Source organism: Pestalotiopsis fici (assembly GCF_000516985.1).
Source record: "Pestalotiopsis fici W106-1 unplaced genomic scaffold PFICI_Scf_13, whole genome shotgun sequence".
NCBI lineage: Eukaryota > Fungi > Ascomycota > Sordariomycetes > Amphisphaeriales > Sporocadaceae > Pestalotiopsis > Pestalotiopsis fici.
Window position 1 is genome coordinate 265,814 of NW_006917103.1, and position 21,205 is coordinate 287,018.

The 21,205-nt window shown below is 50.2% G+C and overlaps 9 protein-coding genes across 9 annotated transcripts; 3 read left to right on the top strand and 6 right to left on the bottom strand.

Moving 5' to 3' along the window:
• Window positions 1-688: 688 nt before the first annotated feature.
• PFICI_14483 (uncharacterized protein) lies at window positions 689-2,601 on the top strand (the record flags this gene model as incomplete). Its single annotated transcript, XM_007843064.1, has 8 exons — window positions 689-966; window positions 1,023-1,101; window positions 1,148-1,156; window positions 1,211-1,252; window positions 1,307-1,488; window positions 1,541-1,621; window positions 1,679-1,744; window positions 1,797-2,601. 8 exons carry the CDS (start codon window positions 689-691, stop codon window positions 2,599-2,601), a joined length of 1,542 nt encoding a protein of 513 aa, XP_007841255.1.
• A 1,928-nt stretch (window positions 2,602-4,529) lies between these two features.
• PFICI_14484 (uncharacterized protein) lies at window positions 4,530-5,843 on the bottom strand (the record flags this gene model as incomplete). Its single annotated transcript, XM_007843065.1, has 3 exons — window positions 4,530-4,982; window positions 5,148-5,268; window positions 5,338-5,843. The coding sequence occupies 3 exons, from the start codon at window positions 5,841-5,843 to the stop codon at window positions 4,530-4,532; spliced, it is 1,080 nt and encodes a 359-aa protein (XP_007841256.1).
• A 1,030-nt stretch (window positions 5,844-6,873) lies between these two features.
• On the bottom strand, window positions 6,874-7,668 carry PFICI_14485 (uncharacterized protein; the record flags this gene model as incomplete). The annotated part of the gene is made up of 1 exon (XM_007843066.1): window positions 6,874-7,668. One exon carries the CDS (start codon window positions 7,666-7,668, stop codon window positions 6,874-6,876), a length of 795 nt encoding a protein of 264 aa, XP_007841257.1.
• A 1,318-nt stretch (window positions 7,669-8,986) lies between these two features.
• On the bottom strand, window positions 8,987-9,994 carry PFICI_14486 (uncharacterized protein; the record flags this gene model as incomplete). The annotated part of the gene is made up of 2 exons (XM_007843067.1): window positions 8,987-9,771; window positions 9,841-9,994. The coding sequence occupies 2 exons, from the start codon at window positions 9,992-9,994 to the stop codon at window positions 8,987-8,989; spliced, it is 939 nt and encodes a 312-aa protein (XP_007841258.1).
• Window positions 9,995-10,443: 449 nt separating this feature from the next.
• PFICI_14487 (uncharacterized protein) lies at window positions 10,444-15,287 on the top strand (the record flags this gene model as incomplete). Its single annotated transcript, XM_007843068.1, has 3 exons — window positions 10,444-11,640; window positions 11,691-15,008; window positions 15,063-15,287. 3 exons carry the CDS (start codon window positions 10,444-10,446, stop codon window positions 15,285-15,287), a joined length of 4,740 nt encoding a protein of 1,579 aa, XP_007841259.1.
• A 255-nt stretch (window positions 15,288-15,542) lies between these two features.
• On the bottom strand, window positions 15,543-15,854 carry PFICI_14488 (uncharacterized protein; the record flags this gene model as incomplete). The annotated part of the gene is made up of 1 exon (XM_007843069.1): window positions 15,543-15,854. One exon carries the CDS (start codon window positions 15,852-15,854, stop codon window positions 15,543-15,545), a length of 312 nt encoding a protein of 103 aa, XP_007841260.1.
• A 113-nt stretch (window positions 15,855-15,967) lies between these two features.
• PFICI_14489 (uncharacterized protein) lies at window positions 15,968-16,201 on the bottom strand (the record flags this gene model as incomplete). The annotated part of the gene is made up of 2 exons (XM_007843070.1): window positions 15,968-16,026; window positions 16,096-16,201. 2 exons carry the CDS (start codon window positions 16,199-16,201, stop codon window positions 15,968-15,970), a joined length of 165 nt encoding a protein of 54 aa, XP_007841261.1.
• A 1,038-nt stretch (window positions 16,202-17,239) lies between these two features.
• Window positions 17,240-18,400, bottom strand: PFICI_14490 (uncharacterized protein; the record flags this gene model as incomplete). Its single annotated transcript, XM_007843071.1, has 1 exon — window positions 17,240-18,400. One exon carries the CDS (start codon window positions 18,398-18,400, stop codon window positions 17,240-17,242), a length of 1,161 nt encoding a protein of 386 aa, XP_007841262.1.
• Window positions 18,401-19,880: 1,480 nt separating this feature from the next.
• Window positions 19,881-20,522, top strand: PFICI_14491 (uncharacterized protein; the record flags this gene model as incomplete). Its single annotated transcript, XM_007843072.1, has 1 exon — window positions 19,881-20,522. The coding sequence occupies one exon, from the start codon at window positions 19,881-19,883 to the stop codon at window positions 20,520-20,522; it is 642 nt and encodes a 213-aa protein (XP_007841263.1).
• Window positions 20,523-21,205: the final 683 nt, after the last annotated feature.

The following is a 21,205-nucleotide window of genomic DNA, read 5'->3' on the forward strand; positions in this document are numbered from 1 at the left end:
ACGCCATTGGTGGATTGTATGATCGCCATGCACGGAAACAATCGTGGGCCCACGGCGAACAAAGCTGGTTCCAATCAAGACTCAACCGAAATTACTGCGCTGACAATTTCGGTCGTCGGATCGCCAGGGTCCCCCCAAAAACCCCGGGGCCAGATCAACGCGGCTCGTGCGACTCTCAAGTTCAAAAGACATTGTATAAATTTAGACGAGCGGAACAAGAACAACAATATCATAGTCCTATACAAGCTCGTGGAGCCGCTCCCCTGGCAGATACATATGCACTGAAACGCTAGACCCTGCGAAAGCCATTGGGCACGGGTCCGGATTGCAGATCTACTATTGAATGCGCTCATGTAGCTTTACCCTACTCAAATGCGACGGTAACATCACGATCAGGGAAATACCGCTGGCTTCAACTGCAGACTTTGACTTTTAATATGCTCAAGGCCACGCGTTCCTGCAGGACAAGGCCAAGAAGCCGGTCGATATCTGACAATGGTTTATTTCTGCGTTAAACACTGCTTTTTACTGGAGTATCGTACAACCATAGCCGCGCGTTCCACGATGAGGGTCACAGGATGTGTTAAATATAAATATTGTCTATTTCATGATGTGAGTTAGTTTGAAGGAGGAACCTGAAGTTATCATCAACTACTCTCGTTATTAGTCTCCAGGTTTTGCCTAGACAATGCACACATTCGCTTCTACACTTGCGCTCACCCAGCTCTTTGTGGGCTTGGGCTCGGCTATCCTTGATGGCATCGATGCTCGTGATGTATACGAGGAGATGGAACACCTCCTCGTTGACAACAGCGGGACCAACTTTGATGGCTTCATCAACGCAGTCAGTCCCTGCAGTAACTACTTCCAGGATAGAACTGGAATCGAGGGAGAACAGTCTTCTGCTCAATGGGTCAGATTGGTCTTTCACGATTTCGTGACGGCGGATGTTTCCGCTGGCACCGGGTATGCAACTATCATGAGGCACTCTTCTCTTTGACATACAGACTGATACGAAGCAGAGGACTAGATGGCTCCATTGCCTACGAAGCCGATCGTCCTGAGAATCCTGGCCTCTTTGTCAACGACACCCTGAAATTCGTAAGTCCTCAGGTCTACGTGCGTGAACTATGCTAACATGCTGCAGATGTTGCCAGTAAGCCTTTTCATGAGATCAGTGACTTACTCCGTTCTCTAACATGATCGCCAGACAATCACGGCCTATGTGAGCATGGCAGACAACATAGCTTTGGTGAGCAGTGACTTTCCAATGAATAATCATTGACAACGCGCTGAACAAGTAAAGGGTATTGTGGCCGCTGTTGCTACTTGTAGTGGAAACTCTACAGGCATTCCCCTTAGAGCCGGCAGGACAGACGCCCTCGCAGCTGGACCGTCTGGAGTGCCAGAGCCAACTACGAGTTTGGAGGACACTCTAGCTCAATTTGAGGCTGCAGGCTTCAGCCAAGAGGACGCTATTGCATCAACGTTAGTACTTCTGCAGCCTACTATACTCTTCCGTCGAACTGACTTGCTTCAGTGCCTGTGGCCACTCCCTTGGGCGCATTCATTATTCCAACTTCCCCGATATCGTTGATGAGAGCACAGTAACATCCAACAAGTAAGTCACGCAAGACTCGGGACCAAAGCTTTCTGAATGTATGCTAACAGTCTAAAGCACCCATGGTGGAGTGGGATTCGATAGCACTCCTGCTTCGTTTGATGCTACTGTCGTTAACGAATAGTGAGTTTGGAGAATGTACTTTCAATAAACCAATAGCTGACCCATTGAATAGCCTGGACGGCACTGGGTCCTTGGGAGGACTGCTTGTCACAGCACCCAGCGTCGATGATCGGTCTGATCTGCGTCTGTACGCCTCGGACAATAATGCCACCATGCAGAATCTCTCGGAAGAATTGGCATTCCGATCTACTTGCTTCGACGTATTCGAGCGCATGATCAACACTGTCCCCAGCGGATCCACCTTGACAGACCCGATCGTCCCAATGGCCTGGAAGGCTATTGAGCTCGCCACTGACATTGACTCAACCGGCTCGGTCTCCATCGCTGGTCGCATCAGGAACCTCTACAGCTCTGGCTCAGCGCCTACAGATGTCACTTACACCATCTCTGGATCGAGTGGTGACTTCACCGCCACAAGCGCCACAGCTTCGGGTACTGGTGGGTCTCTATTCGGCTCAACGAGCTACTATGCCTTTAATAGCACCATCGACAGCCCCGGCACGACATCTCTCAGCTTTGGCGATGTCTCTTACGACATCAATGACGAGATCTTTGTCCTCCCAGCCAAGAGCACAACGAGTAATCGCAGCGGCACAGTCAAGGCCGCAGTACTGACCTCGTCAGTAACGGACGATGCAATGCAGCTGGTTCTCTACATTCCCGGGGCCATTAGCGGTACAGCCGCCAGGGTGATTGCCACGTCGACGGTCGCCATGACCGAGTACGGTACCGCTGGCAACTATACTCTCTACTCGGCCAGCATCAGCGGAAACGTTGGTTCCGGCTCTGGCACCATTGTCAAGGCCGTCATGGGCGATCTTGCTAGTAATACTGTCAAGGTCGAGATTTTTGGTTGATAGACTATCATATATTCATGAGACATGATAACAATAATAGTAGTACATTGTTTGTATAAGTTGGTTTCGAAATGTAGACTGTAGTCCGCTGCCGAACTTGACTTCATCCAACTGCCACAATTTATGGCCCCATTACAAAGTGAAAATTTCTATGATGAGAGCCCTCGTAAGAAATGTCACATGTTCCTGTTCAGTGTTTCTTGTATGATCTATGTGTTAACCGTCGGTGCGATATAAACATATTGAACTATAGCGACTACGAGGAGCCGACCAAGACCGCCGCTACGAAACTTTGGCCTAAGTCCTTTAAAGTGTTACCAGTAGAATTTTTCGCGAAGCAATTTCCATTCCATTCCGAACCATAACTAGCAATATCTGGCATCCAAGTTAGATTCCTGATGAAATCCCAAAGCGTCACGTTGCCCCACAATTCGAGAGAAGACCTACCTGTGTTAAAACTGACGGCAACGCAGCCATTCGTGGCGGAATAGTTATTGTATGTAGCACATGCCCTGAGACAATCATCAAGTGTATAGACTTTGGTCGCGAAGATATCGATCCCTGGGCCGCCCGATGTCTTTAGCATGTCGTTACCGCACGTCACGGAGAAAGTGTATGCTAGCCCTTTGTTCATCTGTATCGTTTGATGCCTTCCGCTCACGCTGTTGCAGTCGACACTCACGGAGGTGGGCAGGGCGGTTTGTGAAGAGGTAGTACTAGTAGTATGACTTGATACTGAAGTTCCAGACGCGGAACCCTCGGAGGTTGCTGCAGAACTCTGGTCTCTGCTTTTGTCGTCGTAGTGACTTGTAGGCCAAGATTAGGATCGAGTTTGCTCTTGCGGTCTGCCACTCACCGTGTAGCTGCGATGCCGCCTATAGCTCCTCCAATAGATGCGCCAACCACTAAGAGAGCGAGCATAATCAGGAAGACAAGTGTCGGTACAGACAGCCCACATATTCGTCTCTTCTGTGACTTTGTCTTTTCCTCTGGATCCGGCAGATTGGGGGCTTCCGATCCTTGTCCAGCAGAGTATGCCTGGTTCTCATAGTTATTATGGCTTGACTGGCGTACTCCATATGGCGTCGAGTACTTATTTATATCGACGTCTGATGGATTCTGTTCATGGGCTGGCCGGAAGACTTCGAGATCTGGCTGGGATACCTCAAGACCGGGCTGATCGGCTGCATGGCTATGTCGGTGACAGTCGTGTTGAGATTGATTCATCTGATATGAGGTAACCACTGGAGATGGAACATGGAGCTCAGATTGGGTTTCCATGGGGCTTACTTGAGGTGCTTCACTCTCGACTGCGAGAAGCGACATGGCTGCAGGTACAGACTGTCAGATCAGGGGGCGAGCTGAGCGTTGCCAGCACAATGGCTCCATTGGGCTCATATACTTATACACATTGACCTGCCACATTTCGGTAAGTAGTGGTACGCCTCGCCGGAATTCAGCTAGATGCATGTCTCGAATTTTGTCACACGATGTACAAATTGACCGTTCGGCAATACATGAAAACCCGTCCATTGGATCGGAATCGTGATACCTCGTACGAGGCAAGAGATTATTGGAGGTTTTCAACGGCAGGTCCAAGAAAAACAAATTACATGGCGCCGCTTGTTTCATCGAAGCATAAACTGAAAAGGCAACTCCGGTGCCTACCGCCTACAAAGAGGCCACCAATACACAACCAGGCACTTAAAAAGGAACACATCCGTGTAGTTTGGAGCTTTGTTAGCTCAATCGAGAAAGGCGACAACCAGTCAAGCCAGTGCCCCTCTATGATATAAAAATTGCTTTTTTTCTGGGCGCGGTACAAATCTAAACTTTTATGATAACAAGTCTATTCACATGGTCTGTGCAAATATATACATTGAAGCTAAGCTCTTCATCGACCTTCCATCCGTTGTATCACCAACCCTCTAAGAGCGACGGTTCTTGTTCGCGCGTCTGCGTCGGCGCTTGCAGGTAGAGCCAGCGGTCGAAGTTGCCTTGGCAGAGCTTACGGTCGAGGTGACGGCCGAGGACGCGGCCTCGGTGGCGCTGGTGGCCGAAGACGCGGCAGTGGTCAATGTAGTGCTGGCAGCGCTCGTAGCTGCGGCTGCTTGGGAGGAAGAGCTGGCGACGGAAGCCGACGTCACGGCCTGTACTTGAGAGGAGACTGTGGACGAGGTGGTAGCAGTGGTGACAGCTGTGGTAGCCGAGGCAGAGGCCAAGGTGGTCGCAGCTGCACCAGTAGCACTGGCAGCACAGGTTGCACCCGCGCTCTGGGTAGAGCCGCCAGAGTAGACAGTGGGACCAGGAGCCCCATAGGTGCTCATCGACTGGTAGATGTTGATCAGGATACCGGGGTCAGAGGCATCGTAAGCACCAGGCTGTAGGTTTTCGGGTCAGTCATTGTATTTGGATATTTATCAAGGAAATATTGGGGAATGAATCGCTTGGAGCCCCCTATTTGAGTGATGATTGAAAGGATTTTGGAGACATGGGCTGAAAGCAAGCATGATCAAGCAACACAAAAGTTTGGATATAAAACTTACGAAGAGCACAGTGTCCGAGATGGAAGCAGCGCCGCTACCACTGACGGTAAGTTGGTAGCATGTCATGTAGAACTGCGCACCACCAGAAGAGCCAGCAGAGTGCAGGGCAATAGCCTCAGCTCTAGTAGTATTGGTTAGCAAACAGTAGAGCGACTTGTCTGCTTATGTTTTCGAAGGACTTTGCTCATACCTGAGGAGATAGTCACCAGGGGCAAGGTCAGAGGGAATTTTGACATCCATCTTGCCGCAGCAATTGTTGAGATCCTTGGTACCCCAGTTGTCGTCGCTGCCAGATGAACCAGCAGAGGCCCAAGTGTCCTCGAAAATCTTGAACCAGCCATCGGAGCCATCAGCGCTCGTGGCATCCGAAACAGCACTCATGTAAACGAGGACGGGACCGTAGTGCGCTCCGCCGATGGCTTCATTTGAGCACGATCGATCATTGGGCTGTTGGTGCATCTCAACAGTGACAGTAGATCCAGCAGTCACGTCGCAGTTGGACGTGACTGCAGAAGTACCAGCGTTACAAACAATGTCGTCCGAGGTAACGTCGGTCACGGGCGAATTGCTCAGAGGGATACGAGCACAGGTTGTTCCCTGATCAACACCATCAACCCAGAGGTCCTGGAAAGTCGCGTGGGCGGCGACATTTCCGGCGGCGTAGGCCAAAATTGCTGCAGAGATGACAGACTTCATTTTGAAAAAAGAAAGTGATTGAATACAAATTTCAAGAAATAAAACGAAGGGAAAGTCGCCCGGCGACAGAATGATATGCCTACTAGAGACAAGATTGGACAATGCAAAGTAGAATGTATGTGGAAACTAGGAAGCAGCATTTCAACAGCAAACCTAGACGATTTATATCACAGAGCATCTCCTCCCGCAGCCTGCCTATAATCGTCATCTCGATTTCCAGGTACAGGAGAATGAAGGGGCATTGCCTCTTAGCGCCATCTCGGCTTTCAGATAGATGGCGGCAACAGATGATTGTGCTCGGCGCATGTTGCAGGAAGACTCTTCTAATGAAAGTCACTGCTTGAAGGAGCGCGATCAAGGGTCTTGTCCCCGGCTTGCTGGGTTAAAGTGCCACGAGTGGCCAATAAGGGGCGGATGGAGTTGAATTCGGCTCGATCCGGACAAGCGACCTGGAAACTCAGGTCGGCGGCCCCAGCGCACATTGGTGGAATTTGGCCCCAGAGGCTCCAAAATGGGGCCTGCCGCGGCTCAAATACTTTATTTCAAGGTCTTGGCAAATTTATACAAAACGAAAGATCCAGCCATGTTACCTTGTGTTTGTGCTTTAGGTAAGCGAACCAAGATAACATAGAAGGAATCATTCCACTACGTATCAGAAAATTGTGCTTGCCAATCTACATTTCAACCTGCTTTCGAGATGAGCATGGCCTCTAGGTCACGGCTCCCTCGTGTATGTGTCGCTGTGCGTCCATTGACCCATTGGCTCAAAGATGATCACAGAAAGGGGGCATAATTCTATGTTTGGTGTATGTAAATTTCGCCATGGCTACGCGCATCCGTTACATGGACAGAGATGTGAATCCGGTCTGCCATGCCGACCAGGTTCTTGCTCACTGTCTGTTAGAACTAAAGATTCCATGACAGCCACAAGTGATCGCCTTTTCGAAAATTATTCCCATTACGGATGAGTTCATGAGCCAATAAATCAGAGACTCAGAGTATAAGGCCTATTCCGAGAACCTCAAGCAACTCAATCTTTCGATATCACCAGAATACCGTAGTGCGGAACCGTGCCATAAGTTTCAAGCTCTTCTCTACTGGCGCCGCCAGCGGGGTTTTCCAAGAAATCAACAGGCACTTTCGTGGTGCTCCACTCAAACTTTCCTTGGAGACCTGCAGCTCTGGCGGCCCTTTCATATGTATCCCGCCGCAAGTGGTATGTATCAAAATCGACGACGCCGGCAGACGTATCGGCATGCCTATGAACCGTGACTCCGTCTTCCACTGTGCCAGTAGAATGGCTCACAAGTAGCCCCGAGCCCCGGGGAGCGGGCCGGACACGGTTCTCAGCTTCATAAAAGGCGACAGGGTCATTGGTCGGCGGCGGCGTGACGCCGATGAAGACGCCCCCCTCTTCGAGATTGATGGCAATGTTGCGAAACGTCTGAGTCAAGGCTTCGATGTTTGCTGCATAGTTGAGGATCCAGCCACCGACCACAACTTGGAACGGTCCACCGGCATATTCCTCGGGCTTCCCACAATCGGCTTCTAGAAGAGTCACTTTAGGCCCAAATCCCGCGCTGTCAACTGCCCGCTGCGCTTCTTCCAGCATGACGCTGGAAATATCGGCTGCCAGCACTCTGCTGGCCCCCCATTCTACAAGGTATGTAGTATAAAAGCCTGACCCGCATGCGAGTTCGAGTACTTTCGCCCCCTTGATGTACGGAGCCACAGCTTCGCGTACATTCTCTCGCTCAATGATGGATAGGTACCCTTTTCTGAGCTCATCGTAAGGTGCTCGGATTGCATTGTACTGAGTAGACATTTCTGCTTGAAGTGGACACTGGAGAGTAGCCGGCTAGATGACTGCCTCCACTGTACTCTTGCAATTGTGAGGTGATGAAGGATTATATATGTCCAGAACAGGCTTTCAAGCATTATCCATTATGTAAAAGTTCTAGAGATCATTCCTGGTACCAGATGGGTGTGCCACTCGCGAATGCACATTTATACAACCCCCATGACCCCGCGTTGACATTCATGTGGGATGGCCCGGACTCCCCACGAAGTTGTACATTCGCATTACGCAGTTTTTGGCATCGATCACATCAGTCGCCATGGTAATCGTGTCCAAATGTATAATCGAACACTAAAAAAACATCGGAAAAGCTTGTCCATGTCCGAATACCGCTGTATGAATTCGTAAGACTCAAGACTTTTGTGCAACCTGACCACAATTTGATTGTCTTGTGCCAGCAAGATTGACCAACACATATACCTAGGTAGGTAGTACTCAGCTTAAACACTGTAACAAATGCCATCTTAAAAGAATAGAACTCTATTATCCAAAGCATATTTAGGATGGATGTATAGCTATGCATGGCTGTTAATGGTTCAATAGAGAAGAAATACCTTTGGACTCAGGGTTCAGACTTTGGGATTTGAAATTGAAATAAACCAGTCGAAAGCGGGTCATCGGATGGGAAAAGGACTAGCTTACATGATAATATTGAAGCACAAAACTTTCAATAAATAACATCCGATATGGTGTAGTGGCTAACATATGACGCTCTCATCTTGATCCGTCATGCCCGGGGTTCGATTCCCCGTGTCGGAGACAACTTGTTTTTTTCCCCCCCAACAAAACCAATCTTTTTATTGTTTATCGCATGTTTAATTTTCTTTTTGAATAACTTAAATGCACAGTTACGCCCTGCGCTTCGATGCACCCCCTGGGAGAAAGGAAAAGAGTGCCATCAAATTAGACTCTATTTTGTGTTCTATTTGAGAGACCGCATAGGTGTACGAGAAGACATAACAATCAATATCGATCTACAGAGTATACCAATGCAAACCTATACTGAGCTAACCACCTTCGAGCTACACAGAATGGTTTCCTAGCGTGAAGTTAGGAACATCAGTCACTGTTCGTATGTAGTACGTCTAAGCAGAGTCCAACACAATATTGCGATTCGCAAGTCCCAAGGAACAAATTGTTTCTGTCCAACAAACGTGTCTCCCTTTTCCGAGTCTAAACGCCCTGCAATAGTAAATTATCACCCAAACGCCAACGCTATGCACTTCTAACACGACTGAACATTCATGTCTGTTTTCTTGGTAGTCCGACCCGTGGGATCCGTACCTCACGTTCGACCTCCACTGCCCACCTTGAAGGCCTCCATGACAACGCCCCATGTACCTTTCTCACCAGTTGTCGAAACCGGCTCACCGAGAGCGATGCGGCGCATAAGAAGGGTATCTCTAGCGATCTTCAACCTCTTGCCCTCGCCGCTGGCAAGGTATTCCCGGAACCACTCATCCTCATTCTCATCGAATGGTAGACTTGCAAGCTCGCCAGCACGATCTGCTGCTTCATCACCACGCTCGCTGTCGAGTACACCAATCACCAGTCTCTTAAAGAGGCCCTGCCTTTGTGCTTCTGGCTTCGCTCTTGAGAAGCGCAGTGCCTCGCCAATGTCACTCTGGATCAGGGCGTCGAACAGCAACTGGACAGCTGTTTCGGTCTTGAGTACTGGCTGGACAGTGTGCCAATATGCCAGAGGCAACGTATAGTCTCCGTCCTTGGTGGCTTGTCTCGCGAGTACCGTAATAATATCATCGGCAAATTCGGGGGTCAAGCTTGGGTGTGTCAAGTATTCCAAACCGACGTCAAACTTTTGGCGGTCGAAGTGCCACAATCCCTTAATCAACAGTTGGTACTTGGTGGGAAGACCCGAGCGATTAGCAAATTGGTCTGCCTTGTTCCCATCGATGTGACCTGGCTGAGACTTGAGAAACTCGTCAATGTCCAGGAGAAGGTAGTACAATATAGAAAGCTTGTGGTGCGTCGCAATGGTTGTCGAGGCGGTGACCTTCTCGTGCAGTTGGTGGAGGGTCGCTTCAGACTTCGGGGGATAGAGACCACGGACTAGAAGGATCTCGTCAGCATGCCAAACGCGTCGGGTCGACTGTGGTTTCGGTGTTATTTTACGCCTACCTTTGGCAAGGCCCAATGCCGCCAGGATCTTGTCAATGAATAGAGCACCTTCGAAGCTGCGGCGGAAGCCTTCTGCTTCCTGAATAAAGGTCCGATCGTACGGAAACGGGTTCAGTGGACCAAAGACACGGTCAAAGTTGCCAAAGTCAATCATGGTTGCTGTGCAGACCGGCCGAGATATTGTCGGGCGTTTTTGGTGGTGGACAGCAAAAACAAAAATTATTCTTTGCTCCGTATCATTGACTTCAAGCTGTTTTGACCTTTGATGAGAGCTCCGATAGCTTTCAGGCCCAATTGCACTGGCTTGCGCCGGGGATTCTTCGGATTCGCAGACTTCAAGTGCCTGAGACTAGCGTGTTTAGGCGGAAATCTGACAGCAGTTGCCATTGACGCGCTAAACAAGGGGGTCGCAGGTTTGAAGGTGGGGGAATTGTTTATTTACTTTTGAGGCATCAAAGCCTATGAGCAACCACAACGCAAATACCAAAACACATGGCACAATAACGACATCAACCACGACTTGTGCCAGATACTAACATTGCAGCAAACTGAGACGATAAATTCCATCAATTCGGCGATTTACGTCGTTATTTCTTTTACGCCATGTCTGGCCGACCCACCCGCCGTGCCGCTGCGACGAGGCGCGCAGCCATTATCGAGTCAGAAGACGAAGATGAGATCGCCAGCGCCACACCCATCAAGCGCCAAGAAGAAAGCGAAGATGAGTTCACACTGGAGCCAGAGGAGGCTCCGAAACCCCGAGCGACCAGAGGCAGAAGGAAGACAGCCACATCAGCAGCAACATCGACACCCCGCCCAGGCCGGCCGCGCAAGAGTGTTGCGCCATCCGAAGCGAGCGAGGTAATGGATCCCGATGTGACTGCCTCAACGCCTCGTCCAGGTCGTCCACGCAAAAGCGTTGCGCCCTCGGAAACGAGTGAGGTGATGGATCCTGACGTGACCGCTACGCCTGCCATCAAAGAGTCCGAGTCCGCGATGAAGAAACCTGCAGTCCGAAGAAGAGTCAGGAAGAGCGTGGCGCCGTCTGAAGCGAGCGAGGTCAACGATGCGGATATCACTGCATCAACACCGCGTCCAGGTCGACCTCGTAGGAGCGTCGCCCCTTCAGAGGCAAGTGAGGTGATGGACCCAGATGCTACCGCTACGCCGATCATCAAGCAGTATGAATCGGCGGTGAAGAAGCCTGCAGTCCGGAGGACAAGGAAGAGCGTCGCGCCACGCAAGGACAAGGAGCCATCCCCAAGTGCTCAATCACAGGCATCGGAAGATTTGTTGGCCACACCAAAGCCAGCCGCTACACCCGAACCAAAGTCTCCAGGCCGAGGAACGCCACTTGCTGATATTACCAACAAGAGCATCGCCGATTCCCAGCCTTCTGGTGACGAGAATGTCACAATCAAGCCCATCAAGGCGATGGATGCCGTCTTTGAGAAGCCCATGGATATCGTATTGAAGTCTCGGGCGCAGATGGCTGTCCCGGTCCCCGAGGAAGACAAGGGCCCGAAGCCTCGCATAGTCATCACATACCTCATTTTGAACAACTTCAAGAGTTATGCTGGGCGACAGGAAGTTGGACCTTTCCATGCTTCCTTTTCCTCAGTTGTGGGACCCAATGGTTCGGGCAAGTCCAATGTCATTGATTCGTTACTTTTTGTCTTTGGTTTCCGTGCCAGCAAAATGCGACAAGGCAAGATTTCCGCGCTTATCCACAATTCGGCTGCATACCCCAACTTGGACCATTGTGAAGTTGCCGTGCACTTCCAGGAAGTCATGGACCAGGTAGGTTTTCCGCTCTATTCTGTGCATCTGACGGTACTAACTGCAAGCAGCCTGGCGGTGGTTCCGAAGTCATTCCAAACTCCCAGATTGTTATTTCCCGACGTGCTTTCAAGAACAACTCGAGCAAGTACTACATTGACGGCAAAGAGTCCAACTTCACTATTGTTACGACCCTTCTCAGAGACCGAGGCGTAGACCTGGACCACAAACGATTCTTGATTCTCCAAGGTGAAGTCGAATCGATTGCTCAGATGAAGCCAAAGGCTGCCAATGAGCATGACGATGGTCTACTCGAATATCTAGAAGACATTATTGGTACCTCCAAGTACAAAGCCCCCATTGAGGAGTCAGCTCAAGAAGTAGAGACTTTAAATGAAGTCTGTATGGAGAAGAGTGGACGTGTGCAGCATGTTGAGAAAGAAAAGAATAGCCTGGAAGACAAAAAGAACAAGGCTCTCGCATTTATCCGCGACGAAAACGAGTTGACACTCAAGCAGTCGGCACTGTATCAGCTTTATATCAGCGAGTGTCAAGACAACTTGGAAATCACTGAAGATGCAATCAATCAAATGCAAGAGCAACTCAACGCCGAGTTAGAGAAGCACCAGGGTAGCGAGCAGGTGATCAAGCAGCTTCAAAAAGACTATGCCAAGGGCAGCAAGGAGTACGAGGCCCAGGAAAAAGAACACCAAGCCCTCGCCAAAGAAGTTGCCAAGTTCGAGCAAGAAAGGGTCAAGTTCGACGAGAAGCGCAAATTCCTGACAGACAAGCGAAAGAAGCTCGAAAAGACCATTGCAAATGCTGAGAAATCCTCCACAGATGCTGATGAGACTATTGAGCAATGCAGCGAGGAAATTAAGACCTCAACTGAAGAAATCGCAGCTCTTGAACAAAGCATCCAGGAAGAGGAGGCCGAACTTGCCACTATTCGCGAGAACTTGAAAGGCAAGACCCAGGTCTTTTCTGACCAGATTGCCGCCAAACAGAAGTCCCTCGAGCCCTGGAAGGAGAAGATCAACCAAAAGCAGTCTGCCATTGCTGTTGCAGAATCGGAACTCGCCATTCTCGAAGAGAAGGCCAATGCTGGCTCGGTTGCACTCGAGGAGATGAAGAACAAGATTGCCAGCATTGAAAAGGGCAGAGCCTCCAAGCTTGCTGAGCTGGAAGAATGCCAAGCTGAGAAGGCCGAACTCGACGAGGAAGCAAAGACTGTCGAAGCTGGCCTTGAACAATTCGCCGCCAAGGAACACATCATTCGAAACAAGGTCTCCAACGCAAGGCAAAAGGCTGACGAGGCTCGCTCGAGTCTTGCCCAAACCCAAAACCGTGGTAACGTCCTCACAGCTCTCATGAGAATGAGAGAAACTGGTCGTATTGATGGTTTCCATGGACGTCTTGGAAATCTCGGTGCTATTGATAAGAAGTACGATGTTGCCATTTCTACTGCGTGCGGCGCGCTTGATAACTTTGTCACGGATACTGTTGAAGCTGGTCAGCAATGCATAGAATATCTCCGCAAGACAAACCTTGGTCGTGGAAACTTCATGTGTCTGGACAAGCTGCGTGTTCGTGGCATGGATCCCATTCAGACACCCGAGGACGCTCCCAGACTGTTTGACCTGGTCAAGGCCAAGGACGACAAGTTCCGGCCGGCCTTCTACCATGCACTACAGGACACCCTCGTTGCTCAAGATCTTGCCCAGGCAAACAGAATTGCCTATGGTGCCAAGAGATGGCGTGTTGTCACCTTGGCTGGTGAGCTCATTGACAAGAGCGGTACCATGTCCGGTGGTGGTACAACTGTCAAGAAAGGTCTCATGTCCAGCAAGCTCGTTGCCGACATCTCTAGGGAACATGTCACGGAGCTTGAGGAGAGTCGTGATGTTCTTGAACAGAAATACCAAAAGTTCCAAGACCAGCAGCGAGAACTTGAGAATCGCTTGCGACAACTGAAGGAGCAGATTCCACAGCTCGAGACCAAGATGCAGAAGATCAATCTTGAGATTTCTAGCGCCGAGAAGAACTTGGTCGACGCTCAAAGGCGTATCAAGGAGCTTGGAAAGGAACACCAACCCTCTGCGGCTGACGACAACAGATCGGCTGCTTTGCAGAAGGAGATTGCCAAGCTTAACAAGGAGGTTGAGAAGCTTCGTGCTGAGACCGAGGATATTGAAGCTGAGATCAAGGAACTGCAGGACAAGATCATGGAGGTTGGTGGTGAGAAACTCCGTGCCCAGCGTGCCAAGGTCGATTCCATCAAGGAGGAGATTGCTTCTTACAACGAAGCGGTCTCGGCTGCCGAAGTCAAGCGTGTCAAGGCCGAGAAGTCCAAGACTAAGCTGGAGAAGGACCATGCCAAGGCTACCAAGGAGCTTACCTCTGCTGTGCGCGATCTGGAAAAGCTCGAGGCAGAGGTTGAGAACCAGAGCGAGAAGTCTGAATCACTGCAAGCCAGTGTTGATGAAGCCGCTGAGGCACTTTCTGCCAAGAAAGAGGAGCTTGCTGGAGTCAAGGCAGAGCTCGACGAGAAAACATCTGAGCTCAATGAAACACGCGCTGTTGAAATCGAGATGAAGAACAAGCTCGAAGAAAACCAAAAGGCACTTGCAGAGAACCAGAAGAGATTACGGTACTGGGATGAAAAGCTTGGCAAGCTGGCCCTTCAAAATGTCAGCGATCTTGAGGGCGTATCCCCTCCGAAGACACCTTCACCTCCCAAGGAGACCCAGGACAGTGATGGCACACCTGACTCTCCCACGGGCCAACTTGAGCAGGAGGCCGAAGAGGCTTCCAAGCTGGAAGAGGAAGAAGAAGGGGATACGACGGTGATTCACCAGCCTAATGAGCTGCCAACGTACACCGCCGACGAGTTAAAGGACATGTCAAAGGAGAAGCTCAAGGCCGAGATTGCCGCGCTTGAGGAGAAGACCCAGAACGTCAACGTCGATGTCGCCGTCCTTGCAGAGTACCGCCGCCGTGTGGAGGAGCATGCGGCCCGGTCTTCGGACCTTAGCACCGCAGTTACTACCCGCGATGCTGCCAAGAAGCGGTGCGATGAACTACGCCGCTTGCGTCTCGAAGGATTCATGGAAGGTTTCAGCACCATCTCTTTGAGGCTCAAGGAGATGTACCAGATGATCACCATGGGTGGTAATGCTGAGCTTGAATTGGTGGACAGCTTGGATCCCTTCAGCGAGGGTATCTTGTTCAGTGTCATGCCGCCCAAGAAGAGTTGGAAGAACATTTCGAACCTCTCGGGTGGTGAGAAAACACTGTCGAGTTTGGCATTAGTCTTTGCTCTGCATCACTATAAGCCCACCCCGTTGTATGTCATGGACGAGATTGATGCTGCGCTGGATTTCAGAAACGTAAGTTGCTCAATGAGATGCCATGACGATCTGTTGCTAATTTGTCAATCACAGGTATCTATTGTGGCCAACTACATCAAGGAGCGGACCAAGAATGCGCAGTTCATTGTCATTTCGCTCCGAAACAACATGTTCGAGCTCGCAGCTCGCCTCGTGGGTGTATACAAGGTCAACCACATGACCAAGAGTGTCACCATCGAGAACAAGGACTACATCCGCCGGGGTGCTGCCCAGCGGCCCGCCGGAGGGGCCACGACGACGGTCGGCACAAGTTCATGAACGAACATAATGAAGGAGTAATGAGTGAATGACTACTATTTGGGCGGCCATGCTTGCTGCTTGTGCTATGATCTGATACCACACTGGCTCAAAGGAGGGCTTTGAATTATTACGAACTGATCACATGGGGTCGGGTTTATTGGTTGATGAATATATCCTATTTCTTGTTTTGAAACTGTTTTTGTAGTCTCTGTATGATGCAGCGACTATGCCGTGGATTTTCTTTTCCATCCAGCTTGTACACACGCCTATCTATCAACAGAGGTCAAGGACCTGAGGTAGGCATTGGATGGCATAGCCGCCCTTTCCCCATGCCATTGACGAAAACTGGCGTGCAATGTATTGCTCGGGACCTTGAGTAAGTGCCCTCAGGCTGAATGCATACTCGATGCCTCGTGTTATTCCATCGCGTGTCGACCAAGACGCCTTGACGAGTTTGTACATGACGCTATCCATGGTATTCCATTGATGCAATATGGTGGCCTCGTCCTGCGAAGTCATTCCGTAGCGCGTACCGTTACGGTTCAAGTCAGGCGGCTGGTCGAGTGAACTCGTTGTCGCCAGCATTGCGACGCGGCGTGGTTGAGTTGCTCGTGGTAGTCGGGGCAGCCGACGGCTTGCGCTGCGATTCGCCGAAGAAGTTATATGTGATGTTTTTGAGCATAGCGTCGTGTAAATGATCATTTTTGCTTCATTGCCCAGTAAATATATCCTCCAACGCCAAAGATGCATGTTGCCGCTAGATTCATGTCAGCCTCGATTGATAGAACCAAGAAATGCGTGGTACGAGTTACGAGATCAAACATACCAACTGCGAGCGTCTCCAACACCCGATGATCCACGTCTCTGCGAGCGAGTTGATGAGTGATCTCATTCAGGCCGCGGCCAATGAGCTCTGGGTCGAGGACCGGCATTGTAGCGTCTTGGCGTTCGATGTTGGAATATACTCTAGACTTGTATCACAGTAACAGGCAGATCCTCGAATAAAATTGTCGAGGTATTTTTTACCGACAAGAGCGGGATCGGCAGACGGTTAAGTATGCCAACACGCAGAAACCATTACAAGCGATCCAAGCGCGCGGCCATGGTTCGCCGCCAAATTCGACATCAAGAGAACTGCTTCAAATACGCTCCGAGGCTACGCAATCCCAGGGGGGTTTCCTTTCATCTCCTCGACGTTTCGCATGTGCCCTCATTGAATCGGTCGCGAACGTGGTACATTATAGCCAAGCTCTTGGTAATTCTGATGCGGGCCTGGGCTCATGCGTGGGCTGATTGTTTGCCCAGAAATCGAATGGGAGGCTGCGGCGAGGTTATTTTGGCTGGGCAGGAGGAGTTTCACGTCGCTCGTTTCGGACAGGGCGAAAATGGGCTCATGATGGCTTCATTCGGTTTCAGCGTATACCCAAGGTTGGGGGCCGGGGGAAGAAAACGTGGCCCCCCAACCGTCGGATCATTTTTTTCCTGGTTGCAAATGGTTTAAAAATTCTTTACTCAGTAAAATGACCAGAAAACCATATTGGGATATTGACGCCAAGTTGTGATTCGTCAATGTTGGTGATCAATCGCCTGGTCTGCCGCCGTGCTGCACGATTGGCTTGGCCATGGGGCAGGGGTTCTGTAGGGGGGGGTTGGCTGGTTCTCTGCAGGATTTCCAAGACAGGATTGGCGGGAAAGGCAGTCGGCATTTGGTATACGGTTAGTTTTCATACAAAATGTCGAGAAAATAGAGATCAGATATTTTTAATCTTCAACTCTTGACGATCTTACGCTTAGTCATGTGGTGTTACGAGTTTGCAATGCAGCCTGCGCGGTGCCAAGTGCTGAGTCATGGTGTACACCTGTAACTTTTCCTCGCATCTTCTTTACTTCTTATTTGAAAGGAATAATGACAAAATTTGAATGACGCTTGCGAATGATGGTCGATATCTTTGTTCGTTCCTGCAGCAGCTTTACTCCATCTCAACTCCCAGAGCCTCGTAGATAGCCTTTATATAAGCCCTGGACGCAGTATTTCCAATCATGTCATTTGACTTCTGGTTCATGGCATAGGTTATAGTAACCCGTCGATCAACGTCCATGATGCCAAGGGAGCCTCCGGATCCTCCCCAGTAAGCCACTCGGCCAGCCGGCAACCAATCGTCTACCCAAGTGTCTCCGTCTCCCCGTAGAGCGTAACCAATACCAAAGCGGATGGTCTTACCGACTGCGAGATCCTTGCCATAAGACTGTTCCTCAAAGATCAAATTGACCGTTGAAGCAGACAGCAGTCTTGCGTCGGCCTTGACACTGTCGAGTCCTGCTAGTGTGACATGAGACAACATTGTGTTTAGAGCGCGGGCGTTGCCATATCCATTGGATGCACCAATCTCTCCATTCCTCCACGCCTTGGTCCTACCCATTGCCGGAGCCATGGATGGGTTTCCAAGCACTTTGATGAACAGTGGTCCGAGATCTCGAGGCGGCGCTGATGGAGGAGTCGGGATGAATTCGGACAGGCGCGCCTCGTCTTCCTCCTTGAGCCCGATTTGAAAGTCCGCGCCTAGGGGACCAGTAATGTTTTTTGCGATAAACTCTTTGAGGTACATGCCCGTCACACGATACACGATCTCACTAAGCAGATGGCCGAAGTTCCAGCCATGGTAGGCCGAAGCCGTTCCGGGAGTCCACCACGGAGCTTGGCCGGCTAGTTTCGCGGCCGAGCTGGCCACGTCACAAATGTCGTCCATGGTCAACTTCTCATCCCACCCGGCAACGCCAGATGTGTGCGAAAGACAGTGGCGGATCTCGATATCCTCCTTGCCATTCGCCGCGAACTCGGGCCAGTGTTTGGACACCTTGTCGTAAACCGATATAGCACCGCTGTCGGCTAGCATGAGGACGGCCAGGGCTGGGATCATCTTGGTGCTCGAGGCCACAGGCACAATGGTGTCCTCGTTCCAGGGCTGGGTGCGTTCTGCGTTGACGAAGCCGCCCCATAGGTTGATGACATCCTCGCCATCAACATTGACCGTGATGGAGGCGCCGACCTCTTCACCAGAGTCGAGAAATTGTTGAAATAGGTCCCGTACCTTTTGGAATTTGGACGTGCAAATCCCATGTATCTGCGCCATTGCTGCAATTGTTTCGCGAGTTGTGGTACGAACTGTTGATTGGAAATGACCTGTTTCTCCCTCAGGATTGATAAATGCGAGATAAACTGCAGAACTTTGATGCAAGTCTTCTGCTACATATATACGAAGATCATAGTATGCCGTCCACGGGCAGACCGCAAAGTGGGACCCGGCGCTGGATGTATTCCGGCGTGATCGGTCACGGCGCAGTAATGTGGGACAGAGGATAGCGGCTTAATTACGGCGTGAGTCACTTGTCCGAGGCGCAATTCTCGTCAGCACGCCGTATCCGTATGTACCCGGCTAGAAGTCATGTCTTGTCTCCAGCTCAGCTAGCGTACTGTAGAGTTTGGATATAAAAATAGTTTTTTCCCCCTTTCCCCAATGTTTTTTCTGTTTTCCATATATAGACTCGCATTATCGGTCGTGTTGGGATTTAGGTTCGGTAATTCGCACATAGCTTCACGTGCATCGGTGCTCGCAATTTCCGCAATGAACAGTGTACTCTCTCCTTGTTCAGAGTATGCCACTGCTGATTGTGACTGCTTGCGACTGTACGAGATTGGTCGTTCGGTATCAGAGATGTGGGAGGCGCGTGCAGGTCTGTTTTTGATTATCATGATTTGAGTTGAAACTGCGCCATGTGTCCGATAGCCTTGCTCGCTAAGGATCATTCCAAGATTTTTGCCTCCGAGGACAGCATGGCTCAGACCTATGTCGTGAAGAGTGCTTATTGTCGAAACTGCACACATGGCGCGTCTGCCAGCTTTTCTATTCACCAAAAAGTGTGTGCATTTATCACAATGACGATAGGCCATATTCGATGGCGCTTGAAGATGATAGAAAAGGTTATATTATATCCCCCGGTCAAACTAGTCGCCATTCCTAGATTAACACATTACCTCGACATCCAACAGCTTGCTGCAGACTGCTATTAAGTCGGCTGCCGTGTCATTTTCAGTCGGTTCCCGCGGCAGGCTTCACTTTCTTCTTCAATATACCGGCGCCCATTACGTTATCTATATTTTTTTTTCTCACGGCAATATACATATATGTATTTTCAAGGTCAAAGTTCACGTCCAAAATTGCACTGGGACTTGGGGGTTGGATTTACACTGGAAGGCCAATTAAGGTATAGTGCCCTCCCCTCTGCCAAGATACACGCCGCATCTTGGTTAAGAGTTTACTTAAACTCTTCACCTCGTGAAACTGACCCCCACAACACGACGTTCCTTGATTTCAATCATATTACCTCAGGCAGGCGATTCATTTATCATTTGGTCGCGTAAGTCAAGCGCGTCGACGAGATCTAGGATATCGCACACCTATATCAATAGCCAAATCTCGGTACAAGATTGTGGGGATACTCACTGCCTCAAAGCTTGAGACGAGTTGGCTTCATCTTGATTCGCAAAGTCGCAGGCAGCGATAACAGCATCTTCGAGTCTGTAAATCTTCTCTTTCTACAAGTTTCAACGATATGTCAACCTTGCATTCATTTTCGCGCCTGCCATTTGAGCTGCGTGCGCATATCTGGGCCTTGACGGTCGAACCGCGTACGGTCGAGGTCCGCATTGTTTACGGCCCCGGGAAACTTCAGCGATTGGTCTCCTCTACGCTGGTTCCAGCGATATTACAGACCTGTCACGAAGCTCGCAGCCTGGGGCTTTACAAACAGGCATTCTCTGAACTCACAATAACGGAATCGAGCGACACCATGGACGACATATCGCGCTATGTATGGCTAAATTTGGACATCGACATGATTTCTATCGGGACAACTAGCTTTGAATCTTTCGTCCCCGTCTCAGCATTCATCAAGAGGCTCAGATTCGAACGCAAAAACTCTGAGGAATACTTTTATCACTGGGAATCGAAAGAGCTTCGTGACTGGACTAGCACAGAGGAGATCCATGTGGTTTGCGAAGACGGCCTGGGGGCATGGCACGGGGCAACCGAAGAGCACAGCTGGCCTTGTGCACTAGAGAACCTGTGGTTCTTTGATCCGTATGACGGGCGGATGATGAGAAGCCTGGATATGGAGGAAATGCTTGATAACGAGCTCAGAGAGTCATGGGCTGCGGAAGGGTATGAATACCCAAGTGGTGATTCCCTCCTCTAGGACTCTCTCATCGGTAACACCCTTGACGAAGCCCTGGTGATGGCTTTTGCCATGCTTGAAATATTTGCTGGGACTCTCAAAGCGGGGCGCAGCCATTTACAGCGTGATTGACTTTCTCGAAAGGTCTTCATGGCATCTCACAGCCACCAACACTCGACGTGCTGAGGTTGAGAAGTCTGTCACCTCTTTACAAGCATAATCTCACCGACTTCAATATGCTCTGGAAACATAAGCACAGTCATGCGCAATCAGTCCGAAAAACGAGTATCCGGAACGGCAGGTGTGAGGGGCCACAAAAAACACAACGCGGTCTTCTCCATCGTCTTCACTATTCGCGGAGAGAAACGGGCGCAACAACATGAATGCACTCCTCTTTCCTTCAGAGACCCACGAAGAATTGATAAATAACTCACGATTTGAACGTCCCCACGTAGGACATTCAAATCCTGTTTACAGGAACTGCGCCCGATCCGATGAGGCCACAAGGCCGAGAAGTGCGGCAGAGGGGTATTGCCTTGCCCGGACGCACATGCTCTCTCGGGCCTTCATCCGTGTAGCATATTTAGTTTGCAGGACAAAACGTACTGGTGAAGCCAAAGCCAGCAGACCATTCAATACTGCCATATACGCGGAATGGTCAGAATTCCCGTGAAGAAGAGAGAGCAGCTGCTTGATCAGAATGC